Below are 12,353 nucleotides of genomic sequence, written 5' to 3'. Positions count from 1 at the left end.
TTAGCATCTAACTGCAAAAGACACTTCCGGACATAGTTAAGCTTATGCTCTAATAAATTTGTTAGTCTCTAAGGTGCCACAAGTACTCCTTTTCTTTTTGGTGTGATATTGTTAGTTTTACAGTCTGTACTGTAAGTAGGTTTAATTAGTGCTCCCCAGTTGTAGTTTCCACAGTCAACTTAACTCCATGCAGTACCGGTTATGGGCCCTGTCCTTTGGTTCCACTGAGTTCTTTGGTGAGATCAATGTGGCTGATCCTAGCATAAAATGTTGGTACAAATGGTATACGCTTTGCCAGGACAGTATGTAAATTTCTGAATAATATGGTCTGTGGTGCTTGGGAAAAACTCATTCAAAGAGGTAATGGTTAAAATGTGCACCTTTACTCCCCAGTACCTGCAGCTGTTGTGAGCCTACACTTAGGCTCCTCCAGTTAGAGGAGTCTTTATGGGCATCTGCTTCAGAGATGCTTAACCTTTTGGTGCCAGGGGCATCTTCAGTCCATAAGACACCTGCAGAGAATAGCTCCAGAAAGGTCTAGGAGGTTGGAGATCCAGAGGCAAAGAAGACTATTTGAGCTGGGTACCAACTACTACCTCTTTCTCAGTGTTGAAGAAGACTAGAGGCATCATTCTCTTCTGTTTCAATCAGAATCTTGCAAGAAGGAAAGCAAGCAGAAGTCTGAGGTTGTGATGTCAAGACACTTGGCACCCCGTTATTCTTCCCTGCAGGGAACCATCGATACAGTATGAGGAAATGAGTGATTCTTCTGCATCACCTGCTCATCTTGAAATGCTCTCTCAGCAACAGTGGAATGACCAGAACCCAATTCTGCTGAGAAACTGATTGACTCGGAGGTTGCATACATACTTTCTCTCTCATTTTTTCCCTCTTCTGTTTGTCCCATTCCAGAATCTTCCTTGTTTTTTCTCCCTACAAAAGCCAGTGATGTAGAGGTTGCCTGGACAACAAAATTTTGGGCACGATAGCTTCAGCAGTTGGCCTCCACTGCTCTCTTTGGCCTTCTCTACAATGCTAAAAAAGGCAGGTTCTGTACTTCAGAGTAACTAATGCACATAAATGTGCATGAGCTATTCTGGAGTAAAAACACAGTGAAGAGCAAGCACTTTAGCTCTACCACAAGGTAAAATCACTGAGGTCAGCACCTGGAGGGAGTATAGGGCTGTTTATCTTGTGGTAAAACTAAAGTGCTTTCACTGTATTTTTACCTTGACATAGCGTACGCACATTTATGTGCGTTAGTTACCCCAAAGTAAAAAATGCACCTGTTTTAGCAGGGAAGACAAGACCTTTGACAAAAATAGAGGCTTGTTCTGAGTTCCTTGTCCACAAGAGAAAGTTATACAATGTCAGTCTAAAAAAACAAAAACAGCCCCACTAAAGGTGCATATACCTGACTTTTCTGTTCCTCCATGACTCAAAGCTTCTGCGTAGGACCTTATGATGGCTCTACCTTTTTAAGATGGAACAAGGCCTGGTTTGCATATGTTAACGCCTCAGTGCTGAAGATGGAGCTCCTGGTCAGTCATCTCCTGCTTGTGCACGAGGATCAGTGTCTGGCAATCCCTCTGTTTTGGGAGAACATCCACCCATGCTTCACACCTGTCCTATTGAAAATGAGGTAAAGAAGTTTACAAGAGTTAACATCTCTATCATTTTCTCCTAAGAACTTCCATTGTTTCCAGGAATTGACCACAAACATGGCAGTAACTCTTGATCCAGAGCTGTCAGTATTTCCTGACAAGCCCCTGGCTCTTTAACATCTCAGACCCTACAGCACAGAAACATTGTAGCAATTCTCCTGAATGATGCTATTCTGGAGTCATCAAAGGACCTCCAGCTCACTCCTGAACCCATCCCACTTATTCCTAAAGGAGATGACAAGTCATACCAATTACTACCACAAGGACACAAGTAGTTTTATGCACATCTAGTGCCATGTTGCTTGGTGGTCAGTGTAGCTACTACATGTCCATGTCAAATGCATCAATTGTATGAATCAGTCTTCACCTGAAAACAGAGTCTGTGAACATAGACCTCACTATGAAGATGGTGTCATGTTTGCTAGCTTTTTCAAATGAAGATTGCTGAGACTATATTCTTCCTCCCCGAGACTGGCTTCTGCCTCAGGAGGCTAAGAAAAAGGCAAAGGAAATTACAGCAGAGGGGCAAAAAGTGGCTAAAAGGTCTCTTGTTTGATACATAATACCTTTGGTTCCACACTAACACTTTGAGAAGAATATACTGATTAAAGGGTTCATTCCCCATGATATCCAGCAAAATCTGAGGCTCTGTTACTTGAAGACCAGAACCTCTTTAGTCAATACACAGATGAGACCTTGGAAGATGTCAGCCCTACAAACCTTGTTCCCCTACAATTCACTTTTAAGAAGACTGTGTCGTTCAGATTCCAGCAGTAGGGATTAACTCCTTGTCCCTCTGAATACTTACAGAAACAATAGCAGAAGCAGGCATTCCCAGGGAGGTATTGTGCCAAATACCAGAGGCATAGCACTCCATCTGCTACCGTGGGTGGTCCAGTTGCTTCTTCTTAGCCTCTGCGGCAAGTTTGAATGCAGCTGAGTGTTCTTAACTGCTTTCGTTGGCAACTGGTTTCCTTTCCCCTTTGCAGATTGACTTGTTTCCAGGCAGCATGAAGTAGAACAATAGTACAGTGGGGCTTACAAGTTATTCAAATACAACAGTTGGAGTCACTAGCGATGATGCCGCAAAAGAATCAAGTAACTCACAGGCTCTGTCTGAAGTCCAAGAATGCTTGCCAAAAGAGTTTCATTTAATCCAAAATTTTCACCAAACATTTAAATTATTTTTGCTGGCTTGTGCTACTACTGGGTTCTTGCAGATATATGTGCATAGGAAGAAAGGTTTTCCTTCAGCTCTTCACTGAGGTTCCACAGCGTTTTCTCCCTTGCAGCTCCAGGGAGCAGTCAGCATGGCAGACAAATGAGAAAAAAAGCAAAAGTAAGGTCTGTTCTACCTGTAACATCCTCTCTATTAGAGCTAATGGAGGAAGATCTCTGTTTGTTTTGAAGGACCAGAGAGGAGAACCTTTTTTAAGAAATGGTTGTTAGCATTTCCTGCCAGTGTGATCCTCAGACAAGGCAAGACTCCTCCTTAGATGATCTCTTGGTCTTAGAGTCAAGGCACAGGAGAGGGCTTGTTAATAATATCAAAATACTAGAAGTATACAGGTTCCTGATAAGCAGGAAAAAGATCAGCTGTATCATCAATACAGTTCATTGTGCACCTGGGAGCGTGGATAGACTCTGTCAGTCCCAGAATCTTTATTTCCTCAGCATAGGTGCTTACTCCATGGGTGCTCTGGGGCTGGAGCACTCATGAGGAAAAAAAAAAAAGTGGGTGCTCAGCAACTACCAGCCACAGCTGTTTTTGTGCTGCCAATCAGCTGTTTGGTGGCTTGGGGAGGGCAGAGAGCAGCGAGCAGTAAGCGAGGGCCTTAGGGAGGGGGCAGAGCAGGGGCGGGAAGAGGCAGAGCAAGGGTGAGGCCTCAGGGAGGAAGGCAGAGTGAGGGCAAGGCCTTGGGGAGGGAGCAGAGCAGGGGTGGGAAGAGGTGGAGTGAGTGTGGGCCTTGGAGAACAGGGTGGAGAGGGCCGGGGCCTTGTGGTGGAGCACTCCCAGGGAAACCTAAAAGTCTGTGTCTATGCTCCTCAGATAGGCAACAGAAGACAATAAGACCCATCCAAAAAGTGCAAATCGCAGGTGTCTGTGATACAAACCCTGCTGCCCCTCTTGGTATTGCTAATCTCTTGCACAGGGATTATCAGAAGGATCAGGTTTCATGAGATTTTTTTTTACACCACATAATTTGCTCATTGCCACTATCTGTGCTTACACAATCTATTGCAAAGGTTCAGGTTTCCCTAGCGGTGATCAGGGTCCTGCAGTGGTGGATGACAGGACACAGATTTTCAAGAAGTTTGCAAATCTTGAAACCAAGCATGTCAATCATCACAATGGATGCCAATTTGGAGTGCTAGGGAGCCTGCAATCCATTGGAGCATTGTCCATCAGGAAAGAGAGTTACTCCATCAGTCACTGGAAAGAAGAACTATACACAAGGGACTGGAAACATTTCATTGATGGGGGGTGTGTGTGTATATATATATATATATATATATATATATATATATATATAGTGACAAAGCTTTGTCCTTGTTTCTGTGCGTCCCACATTTCCTGGCAGATTTTTGTTAGCTTCTGAGGCTCCCTGTGATCCTCCACATAGTCCTTCTCTCTCTAAAGGCAAGGGTCACAGCCTACTGAGCCATTTTCACCATAAGCCAGCAAGGGAGGTGAGGAAAAGCTATCCTCCCTTGCACAGTCTCCCAGTCTCAGTGATTAATCCGGGGGGCAAAAGGGGGAAGCCCACACCCATCCTCTACTCCAGGCTCCAGCCGAGGGACCCTAATAGTATCAGCTATGGTAGCTGACTTTTTAGAAACAGGACATGTACAATTCCCTGAGCTACTTCCCCACAGCAGCCCCCACTTCCTCAAGATCCACTTCACCCTTACCTCAGGGCCTCCTTCCTTGTGCCTGATCTCGTGTGTACTACTCAGTCTCTCCAACAGCACAACTTCCTCCTACAGCTCCTAACATGAGTGCCCACCTGACTAACTGGGAGGCTTTTAACTAGTTTCAGTCAGCCCCTGATTGGCTTCAGGTGTCCCAATCAACCTAGCATCTTCCCTGCCTTCTGGAAAGATCTTAATTGGCCCCAGGTGTCTTAATTGACCTGGAGCAGCTGCCATTTGCTTATTCTGATAACAGGGATTTGTTTAGCCTGTGGCTAATATATCTGTCTCCCATTACTTTACTATAGCCATCTGGTCTTGCCCCATCACAATATATATATATATACACACACACACACACACAAATGAAAGCACTGCTGCACTTCAAAGAGAAGCAAACTACTCTTGTCTTGGGCAAAGAAACACTTGACCAGGCTAATGTGGTCCACCTGTGCTGTCCATGTGATTGGAAAATATAGTGTAACACGGGGCGGGCAAACTTTTTGGCCTGAGGGCTGAATCGGGTTTCAGAAATTGTATGGAGGGCCGTTTAGGGGAGGCTGTGCCTCCCCAAACAGCCAGGCATGGCTTGGCCCCTGCTCCCTATCCGACCCACCTTGACGGCCCCCCGGGGACTCATGCCCCATCCAACCCTCCTGTTCCCTGATGGCCCCCCTGGGACCCTTCCCTATCCACACCCCCTGCTCTCTCTCCCCTGACCGCCCCTGGACCCTAAGCCCCTAACTGCACCCTGCCACCCCATCCAATCCCCCCTCTCCTTCCTGACTGCCCCCCAGAACCCCTGCCCCATCCAACCACCTCTTCTCCCTGATCGCCCCTAGACCCCCTGCCCCTAACTGCCCCCCACTGCCCCATCCAACCCCCTGGGACCCCTGCTCCATCCAACCACCCCTTCTCCCTGTCCCATGATCGCCCTCTGAACCCCCACACCTGACTGCCCCCTGCTGCCCCATCCAACCTCTCCTCTCATTCCTGACTGCCCCCCTGAGACCCCTGCTCCATCCAACCACCCCTTCTCCCTGACCACCCCCAGAACTCCTGCCCCCATTGAACCCCCCTGTTTCCCATCCTCTGACCACCCTGACCCCTATCCTGGCCCCTGGCCCCTGACCATCACCCAAACTCCTCTGCCCTCTATCCAATCCCCCTTCCCCTCTCCCTGACTCCTTACCGTGCTGCCTGGAGCACTGGTGGCTGGCAGCATGGCTCCACCAGGACAGGCAGCCGTGCCACCCAGCTGAGCCAGCCATGTACTGCGCCACACAGAGCATCGGGTCAGGCCAGGCTCTGCAGCTGCACTGCCCCAGGAGCTTGCAGCCCCGCCACCCAGAGCATTGCACTGGTGGTGCAGTGAGCTGAGGCTGCGGGGGAGGGGGAACAGCAGGGGAGGGGCCGGGAGCGAGCCTCTTGGGCCAGGAGCTTAGGGGCCGGGCAGAACGGTCCCGCAGGCAGTAGTTTGCCCACCTCTGATGTAACAGCATATTGCCTAAGCAGACAATCGATCCACCTCGCAAAATAGAGTTTTCACAGAGAGATACTCCAGGATGTAAGAACATAAAGATGGCCATACTGGGTCAGACCAAAGGTCCATCTAGCCCAGTATCCTGTCTTCCGACAGTGGCCAATGCCAGGTGCCCCAGAGGGAGTGAACAGAACAGCGAATCATCAGGTGACCCATCCCCTGTTGCTCATTCCCAGCTTCTGGCAAACAGGCTACGGATACCATCCCTGCCCATTCTGGCTAATAGCCATTGATGGACCTATCCTCCATGAACTTATCCAGTTCTTTTTTGAACCCTGTTCTAGTCTTGGCCTTCACAACATCCTCTGGAAAGAAGTTCCACAGGTTGACTGTGCATTGTGTGAAGCAATACTTCCTTTTGTTTGCTTTAAACCTGCTTCCTATTAATTTCATTTGGTGGCCCCTAGTTCTTGTGTTATGAGAAGGAGTAAGTAACACTTCCTTATTTACTTTTTCCACACCAGTCATGATTTTATAGACCTCAATCATATCCCCCCTTAGTTGTCTCTTTTCCAAGATGAAAAATCCCAATCTTATTACTCTCTCCTCATATGGAAGCTGTTCCATACTCCTAATAATTTTTGTTGCCCTTTTCTGAAGCTTTTCCAATTCCAATATCTCTGTTTTTGAGATGGGGCGACCACATCTGCACGCAGTATTCAAGATGTGGACGTAGCATGTATTTATATAGAGGCAATATGATATTTTCTGTCTTATTATCTATCCCTTTCTTAATGATTCCCAACATTCTGTTTGCTTTTTTGACTGCTGCTGCACACTGAGTGGATGTTTTCAGGTTTCAGAGTAGCAGCCGTGTTAGTCTGTATTCGCAAAAAGAAAAGGAGTACTTGTGGCACCTTAGAGACTAACAAAACTAACAATCATCCGATGAAGTGAGCTGTAGCTCACGAAAGCTTATGCTCTAATAAATTTGTTAGTCTCTAAGGTGCCACAAATACTCCTTTTCTTTTTGGATGTTTTCAGAAAACTATCCACAGTGACTCCAAGGTCTCTTTCTTGAGTGGTAACAGCCAATTTAGACCCCATCATTTTATATGTATAGTTGGGATTATGTTTTCCAATGTGCATTACTTTGCATTTATCAACATTGAATTTCATCAACCATTTTGTTGCCCAGTCACCCGGTTTTGTGTGATCCTTTTGTAGCTCTTCGCCGTTTGCCTGGAACTTAACTATCTTGAGTAGTTTTGTATCATCTGCAAATTTTGCCACCTTACTGTTTACCTTTTTCCAGATCATTTATATCAGAAATCTTTACTAACCTAGGGTTGGTTTTAATGGGTTTTTGCACTACAGCTACCCTGTCAACATGGCAGCTCTGCAGGGAAAGGTGAGTGTTTGAAGTTCTGCTCTCATATTCCTGACAAAGGGAAAGTAATCACTCATTGTGATTGGTCAGGAACATCTGATTGAGCATCCTTTTGTGAATAGCTTGGGAAATTGAAGTCTAATATCTGCCATAACTTTTCATTTTCTTTTTCTCCATTTCTTTCCTAGGTACACGAAGAAACCTCCATAACGATTTATTGGTAGCAGCTGATTCAATTACAAATACAATGTCTTCTTTGGTGAAGGAACTTCATTCAGGTGAGAGAGTTAAACTTTAACATACATGTACACTCCAGAGAGCAATGTGACCAGCAATAGTAATCTTAAAGCCATGTGTTGAAGACTTATCTGTAAAGTATAGTTCTCATCCAGAAAGTAAATCGAAAAATTAGATTGCGATTTAATTCTCCCCCAATGAGAAGTCACCAGTAATAAGGATTCTGTTCTACATACAGAACCTGGCTGACACTGTTGTCGATGATTCTAGGGTGCTAGAAACCAGTACACTCAGTCATATCTGTATTGACTTCTACAAGGCTAACCGTAATAACTTTTTTTTGCTTGTAAAGTAAGCATATGTGATTCAGAACTCTTGCCAGGGAGCAGAGATGCCACTTTTAATGTCATTTTTTGACTACAGCAGCTCTTTAAAGACATGAGCTTAGAAGTTAAGATATATTTTTCAGTGAGTTCACACAAACTGTTACTTAATGATTCTGTAGTATTTATAACAGCAATTTGGAGTGCACTTAAAATGAATTCCCATTAGGGAACTCTAGGCATGAATATAAAATTAAAATATACATTTGGCTCAACTTAAACACAGGAATTAAACAGCTATGCAAAAAGTGGCAATTTTGCCTGCGTGCCTTTTGCACAATAGTAGTGATAGTGGGTTTCAGTGAACAGAATAATTGGGCCACAACAAACTTACAAACTTCTTGAGAAAGACCCATCCCAAGATTCTCAGGGCTTTGCTTGTAAAGAACTTCATAGTTCAGCATTTCAGCTATTTGTTAAACGGCCTTGTGCATTTAGGAATTAGGAAAGGATTCTGCATTCACATCTAAACACAGATTTTATATTTTCCTAACCGATGTCTGCAGAAGAGAAGAATGAGGGGGGATTTGATAGCTGCTTTCAACTACCTGAAAGGAGGTTTCAAAGAGGATGGCTCTAGACTGTTCTCAATGGTAGCAGATGACAGAACGAGGAGTAATGGTCTCAAGTTGCAATGGGGGAGGTTTAGATTGGATATTAGGAAAAACTTTTTCACTTTTTCACTAAGAGGGTGGTGAAACACTGGAATGCGTTACCTAGGGAGGTGGTAGAATCTCCTTCCTTAGAGGTTTTTAAGGTCAGGCTTGACAAAGCCCTGGCTGGGATGATTTAACTGGGACTTGGTCCTGCTTTGAGCAGGGGGTTGGACTAGATGACCTTCTGGGGTCCCTTCCAACCCTGATATTCTATGATTCTATGATTCTATGATGCCCTAGTTACTGCTGAACAGTACACTCTCCAGTCCAAACTTTGTGTTTCAGCTGCAGAGACAGCTGTGGAGTTAATAAAGTCCTGCATGTATTACAGCAGCAACCACTAGTGCTGTTATAGTTCTTCTTCGAGCGATGTCCCAGTAGGTGCTTCACGTCAGGCGATTGTGCGCCCCTGCACCTCTAGTCGGAGAATTTTGAGAGCAGTGTCCAGTTGGGTCCCATGTGCGCTCTCCCCATCTCGCCCCTCTAGCGGTGCTTAAACTAGCACTGTGCGGCCAACACCCCCCTCAGTTCCTTCTCAACCACTCTTGGTCCAAGTCGGGGCTCCGACAGTGCCTCTACACAACTTACCTCAGATCTAAATTTAGGATTAACTGTACAGTAGAAGATAGGAAAACAAGTTATAACTAACTACTCTATCCCTTTTCTTCCTTCCCATTTAAAAATATAAATAAAAACATATTATTTTATGTTATGTTTCGTTCATCCCTTTCTGGGATAACTCCATCTGCGACTGCCCAGGTACCTGGGTTTTAAATGTGGCCTCTCCTGCCAAGAGGCAGTCACCATTTCGGACGGACATTCCCAGTTTGTCCGCTGCTTGGGGGAAACGCACATACCCTAGAAGTACTTCCATTGCCACAACCTTAAGGCCCATGCCAGCAAAGTGAGGGACCTTAAATTCAAACTTATCCTTATGGAGAAATCTCTCAGACCAGACTCAGACTCAGGACCACAAACTCCTCCCTATAATCACCAACTATGAGACCTTGTTGGCAAAATACAACCACACCAATTATTTTAAACTGTCTGAATTTATTGACTTTATACCAGAAGACAAGAAGGAGCAATTTAGGTCAGTCATCGCTGAAGGCCACCTCCTGGCATAAACAGCTCTCCAGGTATCATTAGACTCGGCAGACACAGCGGCGAGATCCATTGCAACCACCATAGTGATGCAACGAGCCTCTTGGTTCCACCTGTCTGGATTCCCAAGGGAGGTACAATCCACTGTAGAGGAACTCCCCTTTGAAGGTCCAAAATAGTTTGCGGGTAAGACCGTCGAGTCCCTCCATACATTGAAGGACTTTAGAGTGACTCTTCAATCTTTAGGTATCTAGATAATACTTACTCCGGCCATGAGTGCAGGGGACTAGACTAGAAGACTTCTCAAGGTCCCTCCCGATCCTATGATTCTATACACCTGCACAAAAATGGAAACAAGGCAGATATTATTCAAGGCCCCACTTGGGAAGAAGCCATCGAAGCCACACAAAAGACAGTGTTACTCTTTACAAAACTCAGCCTCCAAATAAACATTCAAAAATCTACAGTGACACCAGTGCAAGAACTAGAATTCATTGGGGCTCACCTAAACTCATTGGAGGCGAAAGCCTCACTACCACTATACAGGTTTCAGAGTAGCAGCCGTGTTAGTCTGTATTCGCAAAAAGAAAAGGAGTACTTGTGGCACCTTAGAGACTAACAAATTTATTAGAGCATAAGCTTTCGTGAGCTACAGCTCACTTCATCGGATGCATTTGGTGGAAAAAACAGAGGGGAGATTGATATACACACCTGTGTATATATCAATCTCCCCTCTGTTTTTTCCACCAAATGCATCCGATGAAGTGAGCTGTAGCTCACGAAAGCTTATGCTCTAATAAATTTGTTAGTCTCTAAGGTGCCACAAGTACTCCTTTTCTTTTTACCACTATACAGATTCCCCACCCTAGTGAACCTGATCAACATTACAGTGAGCAGCCACAAACATCTGCCAGGACTTGCCTCCAACTATTAGGCCACATAGTGGCAACCACCTATATTGCAAAACTTGCCAGATTGCATGTGCACTGCCTGCAAGGGTGGCACATGTCAGCGTACATTCCACACAAACACAATTTGAGCAAGCCTCTCCACATGCCACCAAAGGTCAAGGACTTGCTACAGTGGTGGACCCATTCGCACAGTGTGTGTGCAGGGGTCCTGTTTCTACAGATTCCCCCACAAAGGTAATCACAACAGATGCCTCCCTAGCGAGCTGGGGCTCCCATTTTAAACAACCTAATAGTACAGGGCAGGTGGTCTCCTTCGGAAACAGCACTGCACATAAACATTCTGGAACTGCGAGCAGTTTGCAATGCATGTGCACACTTCCTGCCCGTGATCAAAAACAAAACTGTACAGATCCTGATGGACAACATTGTTTGCATGTTCCATACAAACAGAGAGGAGCAAGGTCACACTCCCTTTGCACCAAGGCCTTAAGACTGTGGAACCAGATGCATCCAACACAACATCATCTTATAGACCACCTACTTACCAGGATATCAGAACACCACGGCAGACATGTTAAGCAGAAAGTTTTCCCATGATCACAGATGGGAAGTAAACCTTGGTGACACAGGACATATTCCAACAATGGGGATTCCCCACAATAGATCTATTTGCCACGAGTCAGAACAGCAAATGTCCAACATTTTGCTCCAGAGCAGGCTTGGGACCGGGATCCAGAGGCAACACCTTCCTCCTCAGATGGGATGGACCTCTTCTTTACACTTTCCCTCCTACCCTGTTGTTGTCCAGGGTCATACAAAAGATCAAGACCAACCAATGCAGGGTCATCCTGATAGCCCCCAAAAGGCCCAGACAGACTTGGTTTCCATACCTACAACAGAGGTCATAATGTTCACCACATGTCCTCCCACTTCTTCCACATCTCCTGTCACAAGATGCAGGCCAGATCTTCCACTTGAACCTGAAGATACTCCCACCTGAGAGCATGGCTTCCTTGCTCAGAAGCAGTGAAGGATATCTTGCTAAACAACAGATGATTGACTACACATTTGATCTACCTCCACAAGAACAAACGAATCAGAGCCACCACCTCTGTTCTACTGCTATCCCTGGATTATATATTTCAGCTAAAAAATATCAGCTCTTTCAATGAGCTCACTCAGAGTACACCTTGCAGCGATCACAACCTTTCACCATAAAGTAGATGGGTTCTCAGTCTTTGCACATCCAATTACAAAATGATTCCTACAAGATGTCTGGAAACTCTATTCCGAACTCAGAGTCCCAATGCCTCCATGGGAGCTTAATCTAGGACTTCATTTCCTTACTGGACCTCTGTTCAAACCTTTCGCTACATGGTCTCAATACAACTTTCAATGGAAATAGCCTTCCTTGTCGCCCTTATGGCATACCCCCCACACACAATCTTTTTCAAGAACAAGGTCATTCTAAGACCACATCCCAAGTTTCTACGTAAAGTACCCTCTTTGTTCCACCAACACCAACCTATCCACTTACCTGCATTCTTCCCGAAACCTCAGAAGTGGCATTCCATACTCTGGATGTCAGAAGAGCACAAGGCTTTTATCTCGA

The 12,353-nt window shown here is 45.4% G+C and overlaps 1 protein-coding gene across 26 annotated transcripts in view; it reads left to right on the top strand.

The window, feature by feature from the left end:
- DTNB (dystrobrevin beta) overlaps nt 1-12,353 on the top strand; it is a 412,789-nt gene that overhangs the window by 366,834 nt on the left and 33,602 nt on the right. For 17 of the 26 annotated variants that reach the window (XR_006279636.1, XR_006279635.1, XR_006279632.1 and 14 more), the window contains 3 exons: nt 7,639-7,728; nt 8,958-10,376; nt 10,686-11,887. Coding sequence is in view for 9 of the 26 variants with exons in the window: in XM_043509975.1 (XP_043365910.1) it covers nt 7,639-7,728 (90 nt within the window). In the remaining 17 variants the exon portion in view is untranslated. Of the gene's footprint in view, nt 1-7,638; nt 7,729-8,957; nt 10,377-10,685; nt 11,888-12,353 lie in introns of those variants that run through there. The other 9 variants (XM_043509975.1, XM_038394844.2, XM_043509979.1 and 6 more) reach the window with 1 other exon arrangement.

The sequence above is a fragment of the Dermochelys coriacea genome, chromosome 3 (assembly GCF_009764565.3).
Source record: "Dermochelys coriacea isolate rDerCor1 chromosome 3, rDerCor1.pri.v4, whole genome shotgun sequence".
Lineage (NCBI taxonomy): Eukaryota > Metazoa > Chordata > Testudines > Dermochelyidae > Dermochelys > Dermochelys coriacea.
Note: the sequence above shows the minus strand (reverse complement) of the source record. Positions and strands in the feature narration are given on the sequence as shown.